This window comes from Lagopus muta, chromosome 10 (assembly GCF_023343835.1).
Source record: "Lagopus muta isolate bLagMut1 chromosome 10, bLagMut1 primary, whole genome shotgun sequence".
Taxonomy (NCBI): Eukaryota; Metazoa; Chordata; class Aves; order Galliformes; family Phasianidae; genus Lagopus; species Lagopus muta.
Genome location: NC_064442.1, coordinates 17,142,321 through 17,167,368, shown reverse-complemented (window position 1 = coordinate 17,167,368; position 25,048 = coordinate 17,142,321). Strand labels below are relative to the sequence as shown.

The window sequence follows — 25,048 nt, the reverse complement described above, 5'->3', positions numbered from 1 at the left end:
TATTAAACACAAAAATGTGTTTAATAAGTTTGTCACTGTAAATTGCTGTAATGTGGGAGTAAGGTGAAGGAGATGTCACTCAGTGCTTGCACAATCCTGATATGCTATTTGCTGGGCTGCATGGAGCTATGTGAGATAGGGTGCAGGAACTGGGGGGGACCTGTGATCTCATCTTGGAGTGCTTGTGGAAATAAGTCTGGTCTGACACTTCTGCTGTTCCTTTGTATACACTCTTTGTATACCTTGCTTTGTATATCTGCTATGGCTTGTAGCTAAGTTCAGATCCTAGTGCATTCTGAGGGCTTTGGTCAGTCTGTCTTTGTGGTTTCTCACGCCCTATCATTTCCCCTTAGAACTGATGAGGGCTGTGAACACTAGTCAGGTATTTATGGTATTTATGATATTTTTTGGTGGTTGCCTTGATAAACCTCTTGTCCCACTGGGCTTAAGATATTGAATAGTCCAGTTATATAGGGCTTTTCTGTGTGTTTGAAACTTGTGAGATCTCTATTTCTTTGTCCCTACTTTGCTTTAGCTGGTGGAGCAGCTGGATTTCTTGGACCAGTTTACTCAGTGTTACAAGCTTGGAGAGAAATCACTTGTGTGATTGCAGATATAATGATTCATGCTACTGAAGATAATTGGGCATTTCTTGAATGGAGTGAATGTTACCATTTTCAAATATATTAAAAAAAAAAAACAACTGGTTGCATTCATATAAATAAAACCTGGTGGTTTGTACTGAAAATGGTCACTTTTTACAGCAGGCAAACTGAAATATTTGGTAAAGCACTGCAGTCCCAGAAGTGCCACATTGAGGCAGGCAATGCATCTTTCCCCAAGTTGGGGAGATGGCCTTTTGGATTTCTTTCTGTGGAACAGGTAGTGGAAAACGGATGTATTAGTTTGTTTACTCAACTGTCCAGCAAAACAGAGCATGTTATGGATTTGTGTGGTCTAGGTTTACAGCTCAACTTGCACTTTAATGGACTTCCTGTACATACAGTTTGACTCCTCGTATGCGTGGTGTTTGCAGCCGGATCTCTGCAGTTCATTGGTGCAGTTGGGCAGGAGCCAGGAAGATGCAAGAGAAGGGCTGTTCTATTTGGCTGCAAATACTCACCATGTGTTTATTGTTATCATTTTAAAAAAAACTTGCTATTAGAGAGTGTTTCTTGTGGGAACTGTTTATGCATTGCTACAATGTTGAATCTTTCTTTCACCATTAGGCATTTTTTAAATTTCAACCTGAGAATTTAGCTTCCTGTTCGTTTGGTTTCACTGACTTCTTTGTATAAGGGATCTCACATGAAGATTTTTCTCCAGCTGTAGCACTGCTTGGTGTGTCCTTCTGTCCTCTCTGTGCCTGGACATGTGCAAAAGGCTGTTAGGGTAGTACCTGACAACTCAACTTGCTGTTGCTGTGTTGCCATGTGCTTTGTTAGCGAGTTGAATGTCAGTTTCCTAATGAGCCGTTCTGTTCTTTGATTAGATGCTAATAAGAGCTATGATTTTCATTTAGGAACCCATCAGTGGCAATTTCTGCAACACGCCTGGCTCCTTCTGGTGTAAGCTGGGCTGATAAGGTAAAAGCCAACCATGGAAAAGCAGCCGGTCCTGAGTCAGCAACTACACAAACCTGTCTGCCAGCCCCAATACAGAAGTCATCCCGAAAAAATGGCAAGTCTTTTTAAATGGCTTCAGTTATTTTTGCAAAATGCACTGTATAGTTGGTTCAGAGAGTCACCTGTCTTCAAATGAAAATGTCTCGTTTTGCCTTGTATGACGTTAAAATCTAAGTCATAGATGGAGGGCAAAGACTACTACAGCTTTAGCACTGTAATGGGTAAATTTTAGACAGAGTTGTATTTTCAAGTGCAGGTAATGTTCCATTGTATTTCCAGTAGCTATAAATTGATCAGTGAAAATTTCATTGCAAATCACCCCAAGAAAGATCTTTTGGTTGCAAGCTGGTAATCAAAGTGAGAGCAAGGTGAGGGTAAGGCTTAACACAATTTCTTTCTAGGAAAAATCTGTATGTATGGTTTCTGTGTGTCATCGTTTATGTCCAGAATCACAGTAGTTTTAAAAAAGGGCTGTGATTTCCAGGCCAAATAAATTGAATTTTGAAAAAAGGTTTCAAATCTCCTAAGAGCAATATGTGCCTAGGATTCTCTAAAATAGCTGAAGTGCTGATATTACCAGAACTGTACTGAAGTTGAAAATGGTGCTCTTTACTTCGATACAAAGGTTACAATGTGTAGTAATGAGTTTTTCTCTAAAGATGCTATGTGGAAAATACTTGAGGCTGGGGTCTGTTGTTCTAGAAGAGATGTGCTTAGATGGAAACATGAAAATCTTTGCCTCTTGGCGTATAAAGTTAGGGTTTTTTGCACACACTGGCATTCACAGGATTTAGAGATTCTAGTTGTTGGGTTTTTGAAATGTGAACTTAGTTGACACTGCAAAAACAGCAGGCTAGGATCAGTGTTCTAGTAAAATTTAGAAGTATTGTTTGAAAGTCACTGCAACAGATCGTATTAATTTAGTGTAGTTGTACTTTTATGCCAGTGGTAATAGAAATCCTTTATGGTGGTTCAGAAACACGATGTATCAGATCTAAAATACCGTGTCCAAGTCATGCAGTTCAATATAACTGAATTCAGTAGCATGCAGATCTTTATGCTTAGAAAGGAAGAATCAAAACCATACTCCTCCAGTAGTTGTTTGCATGAGGATTGATGGATGCTGTTTGTGTAATGGAACTCCTCAGTTGCACTGAGCTGGTTTGAACACAGTAGCAGTTGGCTGAGTTATCAGCACTGTAAGTGAAAGAGTAATTCCATCTTCAATTTTTGTGAGCAGTCAAAACTACTCATAAAGAAACTTTCTTCTGTTGATTCTCTCACACATTACCATGACGGACTTCAAGCTGTTTTATCTTTATTAGGAATTCTTGGTGTGGGCAACTTCAGTAACTGCATAGAAAATAAAACTGATCTGCACTTCCATCTCGGTAACGTCTTTCTGGGATGCTAGAAAGAAAACAAAAGGCCTTATTCTTATGTTAGCTTTACAGTCTTTAAGGTCTGAAGAATTGGTGTGTTCCTGGCCATTACCTGCAGCTGATGAGCTCCAAAAAGAGCAATTCCAGTTAGGTCACGTAGAACTGGCCGAAGTGTTTTCAGTAACTTTTAGTATCAGACGTACTGCAAGATTCAGACTTCAAACATTTCATGTTTAGAATTAAGTTATTCCTTGCAGAGACTTTGTTTATTCTCTTTAACATCCAGCATAGGAGACCTTCAGCGACTTCTCTCATGACTGAATTCCAATTTTTAAATGAAAAAAAATGGAATAGTTTCCTTGCAGCACATTATCTCTCATAGAGTAGTGTATCACTTCTGTAAAATCAAATTGATTTTGCTGATTGGAGTACAAGAGGATTTGTGAAGTTTATGCAAAGGGAATTACAAAGGCTCTTCACATGCATTATTGAAGCAGATGTGAGTCTTGTGTATCATCTGCTCTGCCTGTCTGCTGGCTAATGCACTCTGCATAACTGTTAGATGCGCTCAGGTTTGGGGGAGGATTCTTCCTACCATGCTATAATGTTATCTTGCCTGCTCTAAAGCCCAGCTGGGGTTGCAGTGGCAAGATCTCCTGAAAACACTTTTTCTCCAGTGGTTTCAGACAGCATTAAGCCTCACCATGTTCTTGTGCAGTGGTATGATGCTGTTTCAAGCTGTATAATGTTATAATTATAAAATGATCAAGAGAGTTAGGCAAAGCAGTTATAATAACAAAAAGAGAATAGATAGAAAGCTTACCCACATCCTGGGCTCGCTGCAAAACTCCAGAGGAGGGATCTCCAGGAGAGATACTTGGCAGTCAGCTCTTAAATGGCTCTAGGAGAGGTGCAGCCAGGCTCCTCCCCTTCCTGCAGCTCAGGTGAATTGCCTTCACTGTGCTCCTCATTGCTGACTCAGTGCTCACCTCAGGTGATTGATCAGAGGTTCAGGCTGTGATTCAGCAGTTCCATAAACAAGCATTGATGGAATTTCCAAATTTAACTGGAGTGAGAAAATGCTTGTTTTTTCTATGTATTTCTGTAAATTATTTTTTCTGGATGCACAATTAAATGATGTTAAATTCTTACCTGATTTCCCTCTTTAAGCTCACTGCTACCCTCATTATTTTCTTAATTAAAAAAGAATAATTTCAGTCTTGAGTGTTTTCTTCAATCCAGAACCTAATCTAGTCTTATTTCAGAGCAGCTTCCTTCTGAGATCAGGTGATGGCAAGAGAAAAGCTTGGTTTGGTCACAGCAATGTGCAGAGGCAATAGCCTAGCATGGAAATAATTCCCAGGTGTCATTTGTAAGAGGTGAGATGGATAATACAGGTGTAATTGTTTTTTCTATTTTAATTGCTCTTGTACATAGTTGCAAAGCAATACTCTTTGTAATGTAGCTTAGACTTCTGATCAGTAGGCTGGGCAGTGCTCTGAAGTAACAGTCCTGATCTGGGCTCAGGGGAGCGCTGTAACTTCTGCACATGGAAAACAAATTGCACAGATGTCATCACAGACGGCAAGGGAGCTTGTTCCTGACTGGGTGCTCAAATTCTTAGGCAGAATTTCTATTGAAATATTACATCCCCTCTCTCTCCTAACTCCATCCACCCCCCCTGGAGTTTTAATATGAGTGAGTAGGGTCAGAAAGGCTCTGGTAGTACATTGCTTGCCAGTAAGTTTTTAAGAAGGGATATGCATCTCCTGAGGTAGAACTCCTGAGGGCTTTGCACTTTATTGGCTAGATGTATTTTATGGATGGTGCCAATAAGGCTGCTTGGCCAGTTCTTCCAGATGGAGCAAGCTGGAAAGAACAAGGCCCTGGTGGCCGTGAGGGCCTCAAGGTAACAGATGGCTTGTCGTATCCATGTAACACGAGAGCAAGCGGGGACAGAGAGGTTCTAGTGAAACTGGAGAGTGATCAAGGTAGTCAGATGAATTATTCATTAACAAAACTCATCAAGTAATCAAACCCAGTGTGTGATACTTAGCATGTGGAGGAGGCTGCTGGGCTGTATGAAAAGTTCCAGGTTTATGTGAAGAATGGAAGAATAATGCCCTAATGACTATTGCCCTTGCTTCAGATTAGGAGCTGTGTGATCTAATGTCAATAAATGAATTAGCTTTTCAGTTTGTTGCTTAAAAACTGTCCTGGAAGTGGCTGAGTGCAAAACTGCTGGGAGAATGGAAATGAAAGAGTAACTTTCACAGCTGGCTGTCAGATGGCATAGAACTGATACTGAATGTTCTTGCACTCTGAATGCATGTTTGCATTAAAAAGTGCTTTGTATTTAGAGAATTCACCAAATAATAGTATTTACAATGGAAAAGATGTATCTATGCACTGCTGAATATTCAGCTGAAAAGTCCTGAGTAAAAGATCTGGCAGCAAAGAAGTGCAAACTAAAAATTGTGCATGTATGGCTTCTAATAAAAGATTAATTCATGTGGTAATGATGAGTATGGTGTTGCATGTAATGATGTGAGCTGGGAGGGACCTTAAAGCCCACCCAGCCCCAACCCTTCCAAGGGTGGTTGTCCCCCAGCTCAGGCTACCCAGAGCCCATCCATGGCCTTGGGCACCACCAGGGATGGGGCACCCACAGCTTTGGGCAGCAGTGCCAGCACCTCACTGCCCTCTGCGTAAAAATTCCCATTGCCATGCTTTTAGTAATTTGTACTTTACTGTTTGAGGGTACTAAGAAATACATTGCAAAGCAAGGAATCAACTAGGTAAGGCAGGCACGAATTTACTTTTTGGTAGAATGAACTTCAGTAGATTTTAGGGAAAGATACTAAAAGATATCGGTGCAATTATTATTTACATATCTAGAATATTCTTATCCATATTAGGAAAATTATCAGTAGATACTGGAATTTTCTGGGGATATCTCCTGAACTTGTTTAATGTAGAGAAGATGCCACATCTATTAACTTAAGACATCTTTTAGAACAAGTGGAAGTAAAATCTTGCAACAATCTCATTTTGGAAAGGACCTGCTGAAGGTACTCCAATCCAGAAACCTGCTGCAGTAAAACAGCAGGGGTTGGGTGGATTTCAGCAGTCTTCTGAACATTGTTTGTTTTGCTTGCTGTGCAGGGCGAGTTCTTATGCCAGTATCTATTGTAAGCAAAATCTTTGTGGTCGTACCAAGTGTAGAGGTCAGTGAAGGAGGTGCAGATGTCACTTATGGGGTCTGAGCAGTCCCTGCAGTCCCATGTAATACAGGGCTGTGCTTCGTGCACTCTGTGCCTGGAGCTTTCTATGGTAAATCTGCTTGTGGTTCCTGTACGTAGCAGGGGGTTGAAACTAGATGATCATTGTGGTCCTTTTCAACCCAGGCCATTCTATTATTGTTGCATATTTAAAACCCAGTTTGCCTGTTCCAGCTGTTCCACATGGAAGCACATTGAAGTGCACCTAAGAAGAATGAAAGAAAGACTTTGGGGAGACATGTCTGGTTAGCACTGGTAATCTGAAGAGATTGCTGCAGTCACGGGGCTCTGAGCTACCTGGTCTGGTGGGGGGTGTCCCTTCCTGTGGTGGAGGTTGGGGCTGGATGACTTTGGAGGTCCCTTCCAACCTAAACTATTCTATGATTCATGCACAGTTTTGAATTTTTTGATTATGAAAATGAATGTTGAGGCCGGTCTTTTTTATGTATTGGAAATTGCATTAGAATAAAAAGATGTGCTGTGAAAGCAAGAAAAGTATTTTGGTCTCTGATCTCCCCATAGGTGTGTTGGCCTGCATGAAGTTGATAGTGGCAGAAGCTGGCACTTATTCTATGGTACTTACATAGACATCTAAAAGAGCGTGGTAATCTTAGAGCATCACACTTGTATTTTATATTTAAGTTAGTGTTTTCAGTAGAAATGCAGCAAGGCATTCTTTAGGTTAGTAATGTGAAATCCATCATAATACATCAATCATTCTGTTTTCCAGCCACCCTCAGGTGTTTCAAGTTACAGTTTTTGACAACTAAATAGACTCATTCATATTTATGTTTATGTTAAATTTTAATGTTAGGGCTCTGATTGTTATGCTTGAGCTGCAGGACCATCTTAGTTTCTAAAAGCTGTAGAAATACCCTACGAATTTTATTTTATTTTATTATTTTTTTTAGTGTAAAGTTCTATAATGGCGTAGCATTTTCTTTTCCTCAGAAGAAAACCATTTACTGTTGGGTATTTGGATTCCATATCATGCTTTGCATAGGAGATAGAGCTTCATGCTCTAAAAATGAGAGCTCTTTACACAGCATTTCTCTTTATGATTTATTTTGCCATACTGTTTCATCAAGTGCAAAATTTTAAGGTACATTATGAATGTATGCCCTTGATGAAAGGAGGAGAGTATTGGGGGGGATACTGAAAAAAATTGTATTTCTTGAAACTGAGCCTGAATTAAATGCTTTAAATGAGGCTCCATTTTGTGGTATAGCTCATTTAAGCTTTTCTTCTGCTTATAGATACTTGTCAGCTTGCCTTTTGCACTCCTGCGTTGTATCATCAAGTCTCAAAAGAATCAGTTATTTAAAGATGTATGGGAAATGGCATGGTGGTATTAATTGGAGGCCATGAGAATGTTGTCTATAAAGATATCTACCTTGATTTGCTAGAAGCCCTAGAATCACATGGAAGACCTGCTAATTCAGGCAGACAAATGAAATTTTGGAGGTTTTCCAAGTATGTGTCAAAAGTAGATATCAGAAATGTTGGTCAGCATGTTGTACCTTATAGCTATTTAACCATCAAAGTAAATGGGAGAAAGCTGCACTCTTAAGTGCTCCTTCAAATTGGAATCCAACTGTAGCAATATTTGGCTGTTTCTAGGAATTTAGGAAAAGAAATTTTCTCAAAGCTGACACCAGTTACTGTTTTTGTTTTTTAAATATCAGAATGAAAAAGAGAGGAGAGAAAAGTAAACGCTTCTGAAAGAATCATAGACCACATTTTGGATGGTTCCTTAGACCTCATTTCTGGACCTCACTTAGACCTGTAGTTACAGCTGTGCTTGCTGAGGTCTGTGCTTTTCCAGAGGCCTCTAACGCTGCTGTTGCTGCATGTGCCATCTGGTGAAATAGAAGCAGATATGAAATGTCTAGGTACATGGTGCCATTTTTGCCTGCTTATGTGTATGGGTAATTCAACTTGGTGACAGAATTGGTCCCTTCCATGAAGAGAGTTGTTTATGAAACTGGCAGCTCTCCTTGAAGCTGCAAGCTTTGCCAAATAATATTCCATTGAGGTTTTGGTTTTAATTTTTTGGAATGTTTTTGCTGTACATCTTGTGCAGTGCTGTAATAAAATAGTTACCATACCTCTGTTATTGTCATTTTCTTGGAATGAGATGTTCTTTTTTCTCAATGTAGATCGGAAGGATGCAGAGGGCTGGGAAACGGTTCAGCGTGGGAGGCCTGTAAGATCTCGATCCACTGTTGCATTGGCAACAAAAGCTCCTGTAGCTGCAGAATCACTCAAGTCTAGAGGTGACAGTGACAAGGAAAACGTCGTTTCACCACCATCAGAGAATAAGCCTGAGAATTCACTCACAAGTGATGGTGCACCCAAAAGCACAGAGCTTGTACAGAAAGACCCTGTACATCAGTCTGAACATCCTCTTATCGAGAGGACTCAGGTCGGTAAAATTTAGGGCCATTTTTCTAGCCTTAAGAAGTCTTGCAGTTTTTCTTTGGAGAATTTTCTTGAGGAAGCTTGTATTCACTGAACACATTGTGGGAGAGTTTAAATTTGTATTTGTGGAAGTGCATTAAGGTGTTGGCAAGGTAAAAATCATGATATGGACCATATATATCATGATATGAACCGTAATATGAACCATATTATTTCATTGTTTTCCAAAAACTGATCTTTATGTACAGCTCCTATATAGGGAAGTTCAGATAAAGATCCTGCTTTTGCAAAGTTGCAACCAACTGGAAATATGTGTAATTGGAGTTTAAATCACTCACCATAAGGATGCCTGATATTTTCTTAAAACACTTTGGAGACTTTAAAAATCAGCATGTTACCTTAGGTTAATTTTGCAAATGTCTCTTTTAGTTCACAGCACGCACATCAGAAGGCAGTGTGAGCACTAAAGCACCACTGCAAGAAGATTCCTTACAAACAGTTTCTGAGGTGCCTCCGGTTCTCACAAATACTGACTGCCCTCCAGCAGCTGTGCAGGTGAATGAAGCTTCCTCTGCAGTCTCTGACAGCTTGGACCAGCATCCAACAGAAAAAGCTACGACTGAAACTGAAATGGACCCCTCAGATATTTCAAATGTGAGTGCTGCCAGATTGGTAAGAAATACTACAAGATTTTGGAGTAAATAACACGTGTGCCTCACTGTTTTCATTCTGTGTTGCAGAGTGTTGAGTGTTATCTTGCTGTGTAAACTATGAAAGTCTATAGAAGACTTCTTTTAGGAACAAATCCAGAACAAAATCAGTGTTGAACAGATACACCAGAAAAAGATGGCAATTTTACTGAAACTCAAAGTTGAAACTAGAAATATCTGAAAGTGATATTTGGAGTAAAAGCAATACTCTGGTTGCTTTTTTTTTTCTTTTTAACATAAATGATTATTATCATTTTATTTCCTTCTATTACTATTCATTTAAATTAAGATTCGTATTAAATTCTTACTCCAGTTTTGTTAAATATGCAAACTGGAAACTCACAGAATATCATAATTCTCATACAACTCAAAATGTTGACAGATGCTGTTCTCAGATAACAAATGTCAAGTCAATGTTCTCCTTTAACGTGGCTTCCTATGAAGAATATCCTTTTTTGTCTGTTGAATTCTGCAGGTTTCAAGGTGTCTGTTAGTTTTCTCACAGTAGAGAATTGCAGTAGTGCAGCATAAAATCCAGTTTGTTTTTTTTCCTCCCCACAAGTTAGATTAATATTCCAATTTATAGAAACTTTCCTACATATCACCTTCCCTTTAGCATCGCCATCAAACTGGACTGGGTAATTTCCAAGTCATGAATATGGCTGCTTTTAGAAGCAGCTCATTTATAGCATCTCTGTGCTACAATGCTGTGCAACGCAATGCTGTGACATTGTTTCACATTCTCAATTTTTAACAGTTCAGAAGGCTGACAGTTAGTGGGATCTGTGTCTCCTGGGAGCATTTCCCTGCTCCTGATTAGACTGCATTGAGCTCAGATTTGTGTGTTTTGGCACAGGGCTTGCTTGCTGGAGTGGAAATGAACCAGTTAATACTGGTCATTTGAGAAGACAACAACAATCAGCATGTTCAGGCTTATGTTCTTGCCCAGCTATCTTGCCATTCTTGTTGAAAAATAGGTATAGCTAGGGATTAAGTAGCACTAACCACAGTCAAGTTTCCAGATACGGTTCATCTGCAGATCCTTTGTCATATTCTAAATACTGCTTTGGAGCATGATTCCTTTTCTGAAGATAGAGCAGGCCATGTTACTAATGTTTCAGACAATGCATTGCTTAGTTCCTAAGGTCAGGTATTGAAAAGACAGTTGTTAGACAGTCACTATCTTAGTTGTTTTAATGACAACGTTAGTATAAATGTATAGAATGTATAAAAAGGGATTATGTGAATGAGAATTTTGAAGTCCTTGAACTAGCTGATTAATTGAGCAGCTTCAGATTTTTGTTTGTATGTCATTCGCATGCTGCATTCAGAGAACATAGGAAAGATGTGCAAGCAATTAGAAGTTGAACAGAATACAATTTTGTTTGTAATACAGTTCATATTAACTACAGGGAAACTACTTCTTTGTGTCCAGATCTGACTCTTGGTTTCATATTTCCTATGCAGTCTATGGCAGAAGTCCTTGCAAAGAAGGAAGAGTTGGCAGATCGCCTGGAGAAGGCAAACGAAGAAGCTATTGCTAGTGCTATTGCAGAAGAGGAGCAATTAACTAGAGAGATAGAAGCAGAGGAAAACAATGACATTAATATAGAAACCGACAATGATAGCGATTTCTCTGTGAGTGTTGGATTTATTTTTAAATAGCTAACTTTAAACCTGTATTAATGCTTTGCTGACATCCAGAATGTCAGTGTTCCTTTTTACATTAATGCAACCTTTATGTGCAAATGAGGTAAATAATGTCGTGGAGTAATGATAGTGTGCTACCTTAAGGAGTATTTAGGCTTAGTAAATTCAACAGTGTTGTGCTGCTGAGGCTGATGTTGCAGTCATTGTGTCCTTCTGCTTGTTTCTGTGTGAGAAGCTGGGGAAACTGGGCTCTTTTATTTTTTGCTGCTACTAGACAGGAGCTGCTACAGCTGAGGCAGTAGTTTCCATTGCCTACTCTCAAAATCAGCAGAAACAGCATCAATTTTAGAGATGGCTAGTTGAATTTGGAAACGTTATTGGAAATCACTGTGCTAGCACTGTTTAATGCATGTGTCTGTTTCCATGTTAAATTCTGTTTTTACTGTGGATCCCATTAATTTTCAGGCATGTATGGGCAATGGAAGCATATCTTTTTGTGGAATATCTATGGACTGGAATGATGTCTTGGCAGATTATGAAGGTAAAATTTTTCTGTGTTACTGTGCTGAACTTGCAATGGCAGCAGAAGTTAGAAAAATGCCCATTTTATGTATGCCTGCATAAGAATTTGAGAGATCCTCCTAACATCTGACTATTATTCCAGGTTGTGTTAAATTTGATGTTGCTTTCTTAGGGAAGATGGACTTCTGTGTTCAAACTATCTGTGCCTCTACCACTACGTCTTTATTAGGATTTTAATATTTGTTTTCCAGTTTTATCTTAACATTTAATTAGAAGTCCAATTAAATAATTAGGCACTGAAAATGCACAGGGAATAGAGATGCCTCAATCAAAGTTGGCACCTTAATTAGGTTGTAGAGGACCCATTTGAGGAAGAACTTCAAGAGGAACTAAGCCTCACTAATAGCACTTCTCCTAGAACAGTGTTTCAGTTATAAAAGTCTGTTTTGTCAATGTACAGCCCGTGAATCGTGGCGCCAGAGTAATTCTTGGGGAGACAGAGTGGAAGAAGAGCCTGCACGCCCGCCTGGCCACGGAATACACATGCATGAGAAACTGTCATCGCCCTCACGCAAAAGGTGTTGGAGTTGTTTCATGTCTTGATTGGGCAGTGGAAACAAGCAACCAAGCTCGTGCCTCTATGAAACTGCTCATAAACTTACTTTCTCTAAGTCTGTGGGTGGAAAGTTTTAAAGAAATGAGCGTATTATTTTCATGATGAGCGAGGTTCGTGCTACATTGACCGTTAAGTAAATATTTGAAGACTGGAAGAACAATATTTACATTTAAGGGAAATAATTGCAGTGGCCTGTTTGTGTTTTCTTACTGAAAATGTCATAGAAATGTTTGCAGTGCTGTCACGTGATGATGTTTCGCTGACTTTTGCTCTGCTTTTTTTTATTAAAAGAACAATAGCAGAATCCAAGAAGAAACACGAAGAAAAACAAATGAAAGCTCAACAGCTGAGAGAAAAGTTACGTGAAGAAAAGGCACTGAAGCTTCAGAAATTAATGGAGAGGGTAAGCTTCCTATAGTACAAAGTAGCCGGTTTGCTGCTTTCCAGAAAACCTTTCTTCTCTCCCTCCATGTTGTCTCAGAATGCCAGAGGTTAAAACATGCAGTAAAACAAAATTTTCCTGAGTGTCAACTCAAATGGTTTTCGTGAGTGACTCGTGCATCACAAAAAGAGCTTGAATTTCTGATCTAAAATCAGGATATTGCTAATACCAAAACGAGAAGACTTCATTGACAGTTAATTCTCCTGTTTTGATGTGAGCTGTATATATGTCTTGGAAGATATGAATGATTTGCCAAAGGTTGCAGTCTAAAATATTAGAAATAGTGAAGAAATGTGTTCCATGTAGAATAATGAAAGGTGTATACTGTATATTTTTTTTCTTCACTTATCCACCCAGTCGTGTGGATGGATGGATTAGGACTTAGTGGCAGCCTTCCAATGCTTAGCAGGTGATTATTAATGGACTGGAGCTAGGCTCTTCACAGTGTTTTATGACAGTAGGCTGAGAGACGATGGACATAATTATTTTATTTTTAAGTAAGAGGTTCCAGCCAGGCAGAGAAAGTTCCTCATTGTAAGGACAACTAAATACTGGAGCAGACTACTTAGAGGTTGTAGCTGATTTGTATTTGGAGGTTTTCAAGAGCCAAGTGGATAACACCCTCGCTGGTCCTCAGCAACCAACCAACATGATGATCTCATAGCTGAACTTGCTTAGAGCAAGGCATTGGACTAGGTGACTTGGTTATCTTGTGATCCTAACTTATGATTATTTACCTACTTTACTTCTGGAGGATGAGAATTTATTGAAATGGATTTTGCAAAGGATAGTGGAACAGTTAGCAAATCAGTGTACTTAGAGTTAAACGTGGTGCAGGATTTGTGCAAGCAAGGCTTCAAAATATTTTATTTCTGTAATTAAAGCTTCAGAACCAAGAAAATTCAGAGGAAAATTCTGGTCGTACTTTCAGCTGCTGTGTTAGTAATGAATTCTCTAATTCTGTACAGGAGAAAGATGTACGGAAATGGAAAGAAGAATTATTAGATCAAAGGCGCAGGATGATGGAGGAAAAATTGCTCCATGCAGAGTTCAAACGTGAAGTGCAGCTACAAGCAATTGTGAAAAAAGCACAAGAGGAGGAAGCTAAGGTAAGCTGTTTCATTTTAAAGGGCAAATATTCAACTGCCGTGTTTGTGTAAGTTCTGTACCACAGAGCATTCTGGAATGTGTTGTGAAGGATAATGTAAGTAGTGCAGGAATGGACACGTATCACCTGTGAAGCAGATAAGTGCCAGTCTCTGAAACTGCATTTTTTTCCCCTCTAAAATGAATTTTAAATGAGTCTGTTATTAGACATTATGGTGGGCTGAGCTAGAAGAAAAGATAGATTCAAGTAATAACTCTCATTCTTTGCAGAGAGTGTAGCAGCATTTTTGGGGACAGAGCTCCTGGAAGGGAAGGAGATCTCATAAATTCTCTGTACTCCAGCAGAATGCAAAGAAGGGAGAGAACATTGCACTTCATTAAACAGCCATGCTGGATTCAGTGTCCTTATACATTGTGTTCTTCTATACATGTATTTCTGTTGCTGTGGCTTGTACTACTTACACTGTTAAAAAGCTGGACATAAACCCATTGATAACACAGCAATTACTGAAAGCAAGCATTTAGCTAGTACACTTCAGGCTTCAATACCTAGATTCAGAAAATGAGCACTGGCTGCTTTTTGTTGGTTGACTTAATTCATATTCTTTAATAAACATATCTTTCCCAAGATACATACAGCTCCTTAAGGCCAAAGTATTTAATGAGCATTTGCCCGGCTGTGATTGATGCTGAGCTGTTCATTATTATATGATAAGCACAACAAAAACTCGTTAAGCTTTTTCACTAATTTGCTCTTTCTTCTCTTAGATTAAAACAGTTTCTAGATCACATAATTCAGTCTAATATAGCTTATTATTTCATTTACATTAGTGTGACTTCAATTCTATTAATTAAATCATAATTAGCATAATTTCTCAGCTAAGCAGATGTTTTAGTTATTTATGTATACGTTTAAATGTATAAGATCTTCTGCCTTTGAGATTCTTCTGTTCTGGAATTGAAGGTTAACTGGGCCAGAAGGCTTTAGAGAAACTGTAGTTGATGAGTAAAGCTGAAAGAATGTGGTAGCTGTTGCAACCCATTTGCTTATCTGAATTCCTAATGATTGCTTGCTTATTGTGCTATGAAATCTATTGTGTAAATAAGTTTACTAATTAGTAAACAAGACAAGTACCAACTTCTGTGTGATGGCTGTGTTACTGTTTGTCCATTTTCCTCACTACTGATTTATTTTGTGGATTCAAACAGAGCATAAACTTTGGGTACAGAAGAATGATTTCTATTTCAGCCGTAGGTTTTTAGTACGGGTTAGTGCTGATAAATATTCATGATTTTCTTCAGTAATGTTGGAAACAGACCAATTTCGTCAAGCATTGATTTCCAGCAGATTCTGTAGAAGTGTCTCACCAAATTAATTATCAAATGGATAATAAATGGATGGAATTCACTAAAAAGAAAGCTTCAGCTTCACTGATCTTTTTTCACACTTCATGATCTTTGCAGGTAAATGAAATTGCTTTTATAAACACCTTGGAAGCTCAGAACAAACGTCATGATGTGCTGAATAAATTAAAAGAATATGAACAGCGCTTAAATGAATTGCAAGAAGAGCGTCAACGAAGGCAAGAGGAAAAGCAAGCACGTGATGAAGCTGTTCAGGTACAAGATATCTGTAATTGCAGGGTGGCAATGAAATATATGTTTTTGACTGTGCAGTTTTTTGTTGCTTTCTGTCTTAAATTTTTAGTTCAAGTGAGTGTAGTCTAATGTGTTTCCCCTGCCATGTTTCAGCACCAAGAGAGGAATGTAGAGAAGTATGAATGTATCAAGTAATGAATGTAGAGAAGAGAAATATGGCTGAGGTGATATAGAATAATGGAATGGTTTGTGTTGGAAGGGACCTTCAAGATCATGTAGTTTCCAACCCCCCTGCTGTAGGCAGAGTCACCTCCCTTTAGACCACAATATAGGTGGTGGGTAGATGATTTTGGCTGTCTTATGCTTTTTAAGAAACAAACGTTTATCTTCTAATGGAGTATCAATCTTTTAGTGACACGTGAAACTTAAAGAAGGAACAGAAAATTGTACCTTATATATGAATGAGAGTTCATATACTCTCATTATTATCATACATTTTTTCAAGACCATTGAAAATTATAACACAAATGTGTTTACAGTCCTGAAATCCTTGACAGTCTTTTTTTTGACTGCAGCATTTCAATACGAAGCTCTCCAACCTCACGCATCCACTTTTTGACACTATTATCTATGCTAGAATAACAAGCAAGTTTTTTCATGTGAACTCCCTCCTCCCTGTATACATGTGCATCAGATCAAAGCTGTAGTTTGTCTGAGAATCCTTTTGAGCTTAGAATCAGCTGGTAATGGTGGTGCTATCTCCTTGTTGAAAAATGTGATGTGATACTGACCTCAATTGGTCAGATGCTTTTTTTGAGACAGAAGGTGCCCTAGAATTGCTAGGTAACATTTTTTTAAGAGAATCTATTACTAAGAGTTCCTGGATTTCTAAAGATTCCATTATTGGAGAAATGTACCTTTCCAGATCATTTATGAAAAAGCCTGACCCCAGTGACATGGGTTTTTGTAGTTAATTACACTCGTTATTCTAGAATTGAGCTTTCTTGGAGTCACATTATGGGACTGGCCCCTCACTGCAAAAAAAGACATTGAGGCCCTGGAGTGTGTCAGAGAAGGGCAACAAAACTGGTGAGGGGTCTGGAGCACAAACCTTATGAGGAGTGGCTGGGGGAGCTGGGATTGTTCAGTCTCGAGGAGGCTCAGGGGAGACCTCATGGCACTCTGCAACTTCCTGAAGGGAGGTTGTGGTGAGGAGGGGTTTGGCCTCTTCTCCCAGGCAACAAACAGGACCCGAGGAAATGGCCAGATGTTGTACCAGATTTAAATATCAGTATTTTGTGGGAATATATTTTGGTTCTGCATCATGTTTATCCTTTTAGAGATTCAAAATGCTTTGTTCTCATTGATCATTTTGTTGAACTTCTGGTTGTTCATCCTCCTCAGGATGAGCAAAATTGTGGCTGAGTTCACACAGTTGTGCGTTCAATTTTCTGTTTAGTCTCTTGAACATACGCATCAGTCCTTCATCTGACAGAAGTGCGTGTTGAAGTAACATCATGAAAGCAAGGAAGAATTCTATGAAGGAATTTTTTTTCCTAAAAGAGGAGTTAAAATTTATTTTTCTTCAACTAGGAGCGCAAAAGAGCTCTGGAAGCAGAACGCCAAGCTCGGGTTGAAGAGTTGCTGTTGAAAAGGAAAGAACAAGAAGCACGGATTGAACAGCAGAGGCAAGAGAAAGAGAAAGCACGGGAAGATGCAGCACGGGAAAGGGCCAGGTAACTTTGCCACATTTTTCTTGTTTCCTCTACTTCATCATTATCCTTTCAGGCAAACTGCATCTTCTGTGTATTAATAAGTGTCTTCTGGCTTAGTATTTTTAAAGTAGCATTAATAAATGTTCTTGATGAATGGTTTGAAAGAACAAAATTCATAAGTTCTGTAATAGATTTTTGGATTCCTTAGGTACACGCATGCTGCAACGTGCAATGCTGTATTTTATTATATATTGTTAACATTACTTCATCTTACTTTTATTGCTAACAAGACCTTTTAATAATTTGCCTTTTTTATATTTTAGCTTAGTTTTCAAAGGAAGCAAGATTAATATCTCTGCATTCGCTATTTCCTTTGCTCTCCAGTAACTTTTGGACTTACTGGCATCAATTTGACTTCACCTTTTCTGTAGACACCAGAGACTTCATTTGTGAAGCACAAAGCCGGGAAACCAGGCTTAATTAATTCCACTGCCTGTGAAGTACTTGTTTTATGTTTTTGCCCATGAACAGAAGTTCATAAAGGGGTTTTCAGGTGGGCTTTTCTCTCTCTTTCATTTGTGACAAAGTGTAGAGCAAAGAGAAAGTATTGAAAGTACACCCTTGGGTGTAGGGTGTGACAGTGTGGTGTGTGAGGAAGGTTTACTTACAAGTCTGATTCAGAAAAAGCTTCTTTCTTTTTGTTGTTTTATTTGCCTAGTTCTATTTGGATTCACCTCCTTATATACACTTTTTCCTTATAGTTCCATTACCACAAGTGTTCCATAAAATCTAAACTGAAGTTGTATTCTTATGGCATGAAGCATTCAATGGTGGTGGTTTAAACATTCTGATTGTGTGAGCTTGTTTTATAGGAAATCATCCTGAATTGTTTTTCTTCTCCAAATAAAATATTCTGAAATGGAAGAAAGTGATCAATGCACGCTCAAAAATCATGGGCAATTCTAGCTTGACATCATGAAGAGATCATTTTCAGTGGGATGTTTAGATATAACAGTGGGTTGGATCCGTGGCCTTGCTCAGGACTTTGTGGACCTCTCCTGAATGTTTTGACTTGCAGTCACAGTGGGAGCAAGAGGGAAGGCCTCGGTCAGCATCTGACTCTCTTGAGGTAGATGAGGGCTGGCAGAGAGGAGGATTGTGCTGTTTTGAGATGACAATGTGTGCATGTGTGAAACTTCCACATCTTTCTGATATTGTATGCCCTCTTCTACCACAGACATCTGTCTGTGTGGCTGTTGAGGTAATATTGTAATATGTTGAGGAATACCTGTGAGCTTATCTGGAAAAAACAAGGTGGTTTTCTTGAAAGCTGGAAAATTGAGGAACAAAACTTTAATATTTTATACAGACAAAAGGCTGTGATGTGGTTGTAGTTTATTTAAGATGGTGAACAGGAGGCATTGATCAGGGATTATTCTTATCATCACAACAGGCAGTTCTTACAAGGCTCAAGACATTTTTACGTCTCTTTCCAAAGGGTGGATGACTTCTGGGATTTGAAATAAGTGTTAAATAACTTGGGGAAAAAGATGTTTAAAACATTCTCTGCCTTCTGTGGTACTCTACAATCCTGTATTCTTCTTATTTAATCAGTTTTAGAATTGCTTCTTGCCTTTATTGCCCCCTATTTCTTTCATTATGATGAGAAGACTTGCAGTTTCCATTTGCCCTCTGTTAGCACTATTTCAGCAAATTTCCCCTTATTTGATTCTGTAACACTCCGTTTTCAGTTGCTTTGTATTTGATACTGCGGTAAGTGCTTGCAGTTCTTTGACAGGTGCTGGTTAAATGAAATAGATGGGGTTTCCCCTCCTTTTCTCTCTTCTTTATTCTTCCGTTTCTGAGTGAGTAGGAAAGGCTGTGTACATGGTGCCTTGCAACCTGGCATTCTGTTACCTCTGGCCTCAATCTTGTCTCCTTATTAAGAGTTCTGAGGCTTCTCTAACACAGCAGAGCAGGATGCAAAGTGTTGTGGTTCAAAAGCTGAGTGAGAGATGAGTTTGACAGCAAACTCTCTGCACTGCCCCTTCTGTCTCTGCCTTCGACTTGCTCAGGTTCTGCTAGGATTTGACTCAGCCCAAAGGCAGGATGCTTCCTTTATATAAGCTTTATATGTATGTGCTTCTGGTGGTGGTTAAAGCACGTGTATGAAAGGGTTAGTGTGTTTAGAACTGACTTTAAAACCCCTCTGCCCTTGTGATATGTTAATGTTCCCGTAAAGTTTTAGATGTAATTTCTGTGGATTTTATATTCCAGAGAATGATAATCCTGTATATGGAAAATTTTGTTCTTATCAATAGAAATCATAAAACAACTGTAAAATGTAACCTAATAATGTAAAAAGTATGCATTTCAGGAGGGCCTAGAGAGGGATAACATTGATGCTATATAATTGGGAACTTGAGAGTTTTGTTTCAAACACTGTTAATCCATGTATGCAGCGATATTGATTTGTCCTAGCCTGTAGGATTAAACAAGTATTTTAAAATGTAGACTGAAAGACGTAACTACACTTCGGATTTGGGTTGTGTTATGATAGTTAGGATTTGTTTCAGCTCATGGTGCAAGTCAGAAGTTTTTCTTTTTTAAAGCAAAATCAAAGACTAGCTCAGTCTTTCTGTAAACTCTCTGGGAAACAGCACATGAAGTTTATAATGCTTCTAATCCATCGTGTCTTTCTCACTCTCCTGCCTATGTCCATGGCATTTGAAAGAGTTTGCTTATTTCTGAATGACCAATTCTTATGTTTATTGTTAATCTTGTTTCCTGTCCTGTTGTCTCTCCTGTCTGCTTTTATACTTGCTGTGACTTTTCAAAAAGTGATATTATCTGAGCCTTCTATTTTATTTCTACCGTGGTTACTTTGCTTTTATTGCTTTCTTCAGTGGGCTGCTGCTCAGGGGATTCCCTTTGCATCTTCTGTTAATCTTGGGTTTTATTTATGACTAACTGAAATCTCATTTTCCTGTATGTATATCAGATCTCCACCAGCAATAGATGTGGCACTGCTGGAATCTTTCATAGTAGCTGCCAGTAGCAAAGACTGAGGAGCATTGACTGATCTTTAAGGCACGATTCCATTATTGGGAGAGGGTTGTAGACACAGTAAACAAGAATAGTTCCTGCCTCTTCAGTTTTGTGCAGAAAGCAATATTAAAGTAAATGCTTAATTGTTTTGCTGTCCTTTGGCAACTTGAAAATTTAGAATTGTGACTTTTTAGCGCATCAGTTTATCACTTGTCACTTGTAACTCGTTTGTTGGTGTTCAAAGTTTTATCTGTGTCTTTAAATATTCACTATGAAATGTAATTCCCTTATTGCTTCATGGTTTTACTTTGATTTGCCGTTGTACTCCTTCCCTGTGGTTCAGTGAAAATGGTCGCTGACTGCAGAATGTTAATGGAGGCAAAACATGGCATTGTCATTATTTTTCAGCCTCAATATAATACTAAAAGTTTCTCTCTGCATTTATCATCTTCTTGTTAGAGATCGAGAAGAGAGATTGGCAGCTCTAACTGCAGCTCAACAAGAAGCTATGGAAGAACTGCAGAAAAAGATTCAGCTGAAGGTAAAAATTAAAACTAAAGAAAATACTTTAGTTGAAAAAATACAATAGCAATACAGGAATTCTCTAGAATAAGTTCTGTATCTGTTTTATTTAGTAAAGATATTACAGTATGTTAAAATGTGCCCTAAGCTACCTTTTTTTTTAACCTCAGTCTCGGATTTTAAGTAATAGTTACACGTTTGTTCTATTTCCATGCAAGTTAAGTGTGAAACCCTTGAAAGAATCCAGTGAGCTGTACCTGCTATGCAGATACAGCAGATGCTAAAGTCTCTGGTGTGTGGTGACTTCTGATGCCTTACAAGAAAAAAAAAAAGTTTCAGTTTATTCAGTTTAACATACATTCATCCTAGCTGTGCAAACTTCAGTAATTCTCAGTATTTCTATACCATTTACTTCATACCCTTTTTTTTCCCCTTTGCTTTTGTTACTTTGCATTCAGCATGATGAAAGTATTAGAAGGCACATGGAACAAATTGAACAACGAAAAGAGAAAGCAGCTGAATTGAGCAGTGGAAGACATGCTAATACTGATTATGCACCGAAACTCACACCGTATGAGCGCAAAAAGCAGTGCTCGTTATGCAATGTGATGGTAAGTCAGAGGGCTGCTGTCAGAGTTGCAAGGCCAGCCTGAGTCTTGCAGCTACGAATGGTGTTTCATTCCCAGATAAGAGCACGGTGCGTGCGCTGCGTCCTGGTGCATTTGTGAAGCGCACCTTACTTCAGCTTTTTCTGTCTATGAACAGGGTGGTTTACGGCACATTTGGAGTACCTGTAGAATCAGAGGTGTGAAGGTGTGGACTGTACTCAGTTGGTAGCTCTGTCTTTTTATAAAAAAAACTGAGGGATCATCAAATGAAGCTAGATAGAAAATCTAGATATAAAGTAAAGAATGAGATTCTTTACGTAGCTGTTTGCTGAGCTGTGAAAGCTTTCATATAATATCCTGCAGATACTTGATTTTAATATGTGTTCAGGGGATGACTGGACAAGTTTCATTGGACTGAAATTCCCTGAAGGTTACTGCCTACAGAGAAAACACAGTGAGCCCAGGAAGTTCTCAAACTGAGTTTAATTGGAGGCTTTTACTGTTGAAGAGAACAATCAGTACTGTTTTACTTTCCACTGAACATCTATTTTCTGGTCATATCAGAAGCCAGGTTTTGGCTTGGCAGATCTTCACTCTCAACAGGTTATCTCTTCTTGTGTGTACCATTCTATGTGCCAGAGGAATGCTAGAGAAGAGGGAGCCATACAATCACTGAGTAGGAAACAGGGAGGTCAGTTCTTGTTAATTGCTTTCATTGGCTTGGATTACTGTGCAAAGCCTTCTGTCCCACATTACATTAAAATGTGGAGGTTGGCAGCTTTGTCTGTGGCAGTGGGGTTGGAGCCTTGGCAATCCTTGAGGTCCCTTCCAGCCCAAGCCATTCTGTGATTCTCTCATTCTATGACTACTCTTCATTCATTAATTTAAGAGTGCATAGGACCACTTCAGGTAGTGCTGAAACAGAAACCGTTGGTTCAGCAGGCTGGACTCCTACACGTTCATTCATGTCTTTCAGAATGTAAGTTTTATTAATTGGTGAAATTAGAGTAAAGTGAGAATGAGATGAGAAGCCAGCATATTTTAACATATTCCTCTGCTGGCCAGCAAATCATGGTGTAATTTGCTCTAAAGATCTGCACAAAAGATGGTTATACAAACCTAGGTTGAGGGATTAAGTTCTGTGCTTGAGATATGAAAATGAAAAACCACTGCATATATATTCTTTGAAATCTGCTCTGTGTGCCACATTATCAACATTCAAGATGCAGCATTGGTGTCACAAAAGCTATCCTTGTGGTCACATAGGCAGCTGCGCCAGCCTTTGAGTAGGGATGAGTTAGCATGAAGAATGCTGGGTGGTTTGGGGTTTTGATCAGTAACACAGTGGAAATAGTCTGCTGAAACAATAACCTAAAATATTCTTTAAAAAATGGGGGGGAAAAAAACCACCTTTTTTTTTCATAATCAATATCCCTTAACTTTCTGTTGATGACAGAGTATTGCTCTCCTGTCGGGTAAGTGTTTTCAGGTAATCTTCAGTTGCAGTTAACAGTACATTCCTCTGTAGTTACCCTTGTGATGTTAAACATGTCTGTGAAATTGTATGTGACAAAAGCACAAATGCTCTTTTTAGTAAAAGTAAACACAATGGTAATGGTGTTAGTGCTGTTTACAGTAACTGATGTTACTTTATTAGGTGACAGATTCTGAACTTCTGAGACTGGCATATGTTATATTAAAAACAGTGTTATTTCTATGTTCACTATTGATTATCAAGGGTAAAAAGTAACTGATAACTCACTGTCATTGCAGATTTCCTCAGAAGTGTACCTTTTTAGCCACATTAAAGGGAAAAAACACCAGCAAGCTGTGAGAGAGAACAGCAGCATACAAGGACGAGAGCTTTCAGATGAAGAAGTGGTATGTTGTTTGTTTTATTTCAATAACCTTTTCTATTTTAATTTCCTTTTCTCATCCTGAGAAAGTCTTGAAGATTCCTAGAAGTGAAAGGAACCAAAGGTATTTGTATTAGCATGGGAATATCAGTGCCTTTTTGAGTACAGAAATCTTATGGAAAGAATGAAGGAAGCCAGGGCTTCAGATACACAAGGCAATTTGAGGTTGCGTATAAAAATGTGACTAATTGCTCTCCTGCTCATCCACAGGTGTTCTTCCTATCATCATGTTTGTGTTCCATGAGTTTTAATTTTCTCTCCTTTTTATACTTTCCAAATAATAAGCATTCTTCACTGCTTTTATTAAAGGCTACTTCTGCATATCTGTAAAATAGCTTCCCCACAAGGATGATCCTTCAAGATACTTAGAATGGACAAATAAGATTCCCCTTTTAAACTCAAATGTTATTTTTAATTATCTCACTTTAGCAGCTTTGGCAATCCCTTACTTATTCCTTTATCTCTTGCTTCTTCCAAGTAGCTTTTGATGAAGGGCTGAAGAATCTTGCAGCATCTTTTTGCAGCAGCTTTCCATCCAAAGCTATTCAGATGTTAGTGCTCAGTAATCCTGATGTGTCTTTCCTTCATGGTTCTTGTTACTGTGGTTATTGGTTGAACTATTCTTGTTACAGCTCATCATTGCCACAGATACTGTCTGTCCCTTTGTAAAAAGCTCTGGTGAGTTAAGTCATTGAGGTACTCCAGTCCCCAGAAGTGTCTGTCACTGGAAGATGCAACGTTTCTGCTGAGTTGCCCTTTCCGAACTGCAACAAAAATATGCTGTTTCTTGTCTCTTTCTTTTCTGCTCTCTTTAGTGGCCAGTGGGAGTTGTTTAGAATTTGATTTTAGATAGCGGGTTGCTGTAGTTCCATATAAGGGAGAAGCCTTCATACTGCATCCAGATACTTAGAAATACATGTGAGCTGTGGGACTTCCTGGAATTCCATCACATCACTGCATGCACCAAAGAGTGGGCAGTCTGTAGCACTGAGTTTTCACTCATCTTTTTAGCCTTTATTTGTTTCTAGCTAGCCACAGCTGATTGGTTCTTGCTGTGCCACTGCCTCAGAGCAATATGGAGGAAAGAAGTGAACTAGATGTTGTTTGGTCTGAGAGTAGTTGCACACTGTGCACAACATTTGGTTGGTAGCTTAACACTTGTGTCCTCCAGAAAGGGGGACTGCATTGTCAGCTGTTTTTGTGCCCCAGCTGGAGAAAAAGAAATTCCACTAGAGGGCACAGATATCTTGATTTTATTGTGTCCAGCATCATGTGCTTAAATCTCCTGCTTTTCATCAAAACATTGGATTGGAGTGTGAGCTTAAGATCAGGGTTAAATACATGGGATTTCTTGAGTTAGTCCAGAAGGAAGAGGGAGTACATACTGTAACTGAACAACACAGTGGTTACAAAAGCAGATTTAAGTATTCTTAACTGAGGTGATGTGTAATATTTGATGTATTGGCAATTTAACAATATGTCATACTGCAGTATTTTTATCTGTATTTTAAATAGCCCAAGTATAAAATTCTAAGCTGTGCTATTGTAATCTGAAGTCTCCTTGGCCTGAGGCCCCACTCCAGTTTTGTCTTTTTAGAGAGCAGCAGTGGATACATGCACTAGGTGCCTGGTTACAGTGAACGGAAATACCACTTATGTATGAAAGCTGTCTACTTTGTGTACCTTTCTATTCAGTGCGGGCAGTTAATGCCAAACATTGCCTTACCCCACAAGAAATGCATTCAGTAACTTCAGGTAAGTTCAGGAGTACCTGAGAGCAGACGTGCAGAATGTCATGTAGAAGTGGAGCTGTAGTCCAGAGAAGCACTGCAATATCTTCAGTTATTCATCACTGTTTTCAATTTTTTAATCAGCAAAGATATC

General features: G+C 38.8%; 1 protein-coding gene across 3 annotated transcripts in view; it reads left to right on the top strand.

Moving 5' to 3' along the window:
* SCAPER (S-phase cyclin A associated protein in the ER) overlaps positions 1-25,048 on the top strand; it is a 143,439-nt gene that overhangs the window by 25,435 nt on the left and 92,956 nt on the right. For all 3 annotated transcript variants that reach the window (XM_048955654.1, XM_048955655.1, XM_048955658.1), the window contains 13 exons: positions 1,523-1,680; positions 8,448-8,713; positions 9,139-9,363; positions 10,887-11,057; positions 11,535-11,610; positions 12,052-12,169; positions 12,499-12,610; positions 13,618-13,758; positions 15,221-15,376; positions 16,949-17,091; positions 20,578-20,659; positions 21,099-21,251; positions 23,022-23,129. In XM_048955654.1, the coding sequence (XP_048811611.1) occupies positions 1,523-1,680; positions 8,448-8,713; positions 9,139-9,363; positions 10,887-11,057; positions 11,535-11,610; positions 12,052-12,169; positions 12,499-12,610; positions 13,618-13,758; positions 15,221-15,376; positions 16,949-17,091; positions 20,578-20,659; positions 21,099-21,251; positions 23,022-23,129 (1,909 nt within the window). The remainder of the gene's footprint in view (positions 1-1,522; positions 1,681-8,447; positions 8,714-9,138; positions 9,364-10,886; positions 11,058-11,534; positions 11,611-12,051; positions 12,170-12,498; positions 12,611-13,617; positions 13,759-15,220; positions 15,377-16,948; positions 17,092-20,577; positions 20,660-21,098; positions 21,252-23,021; positions 23,130-25,048) is intronic.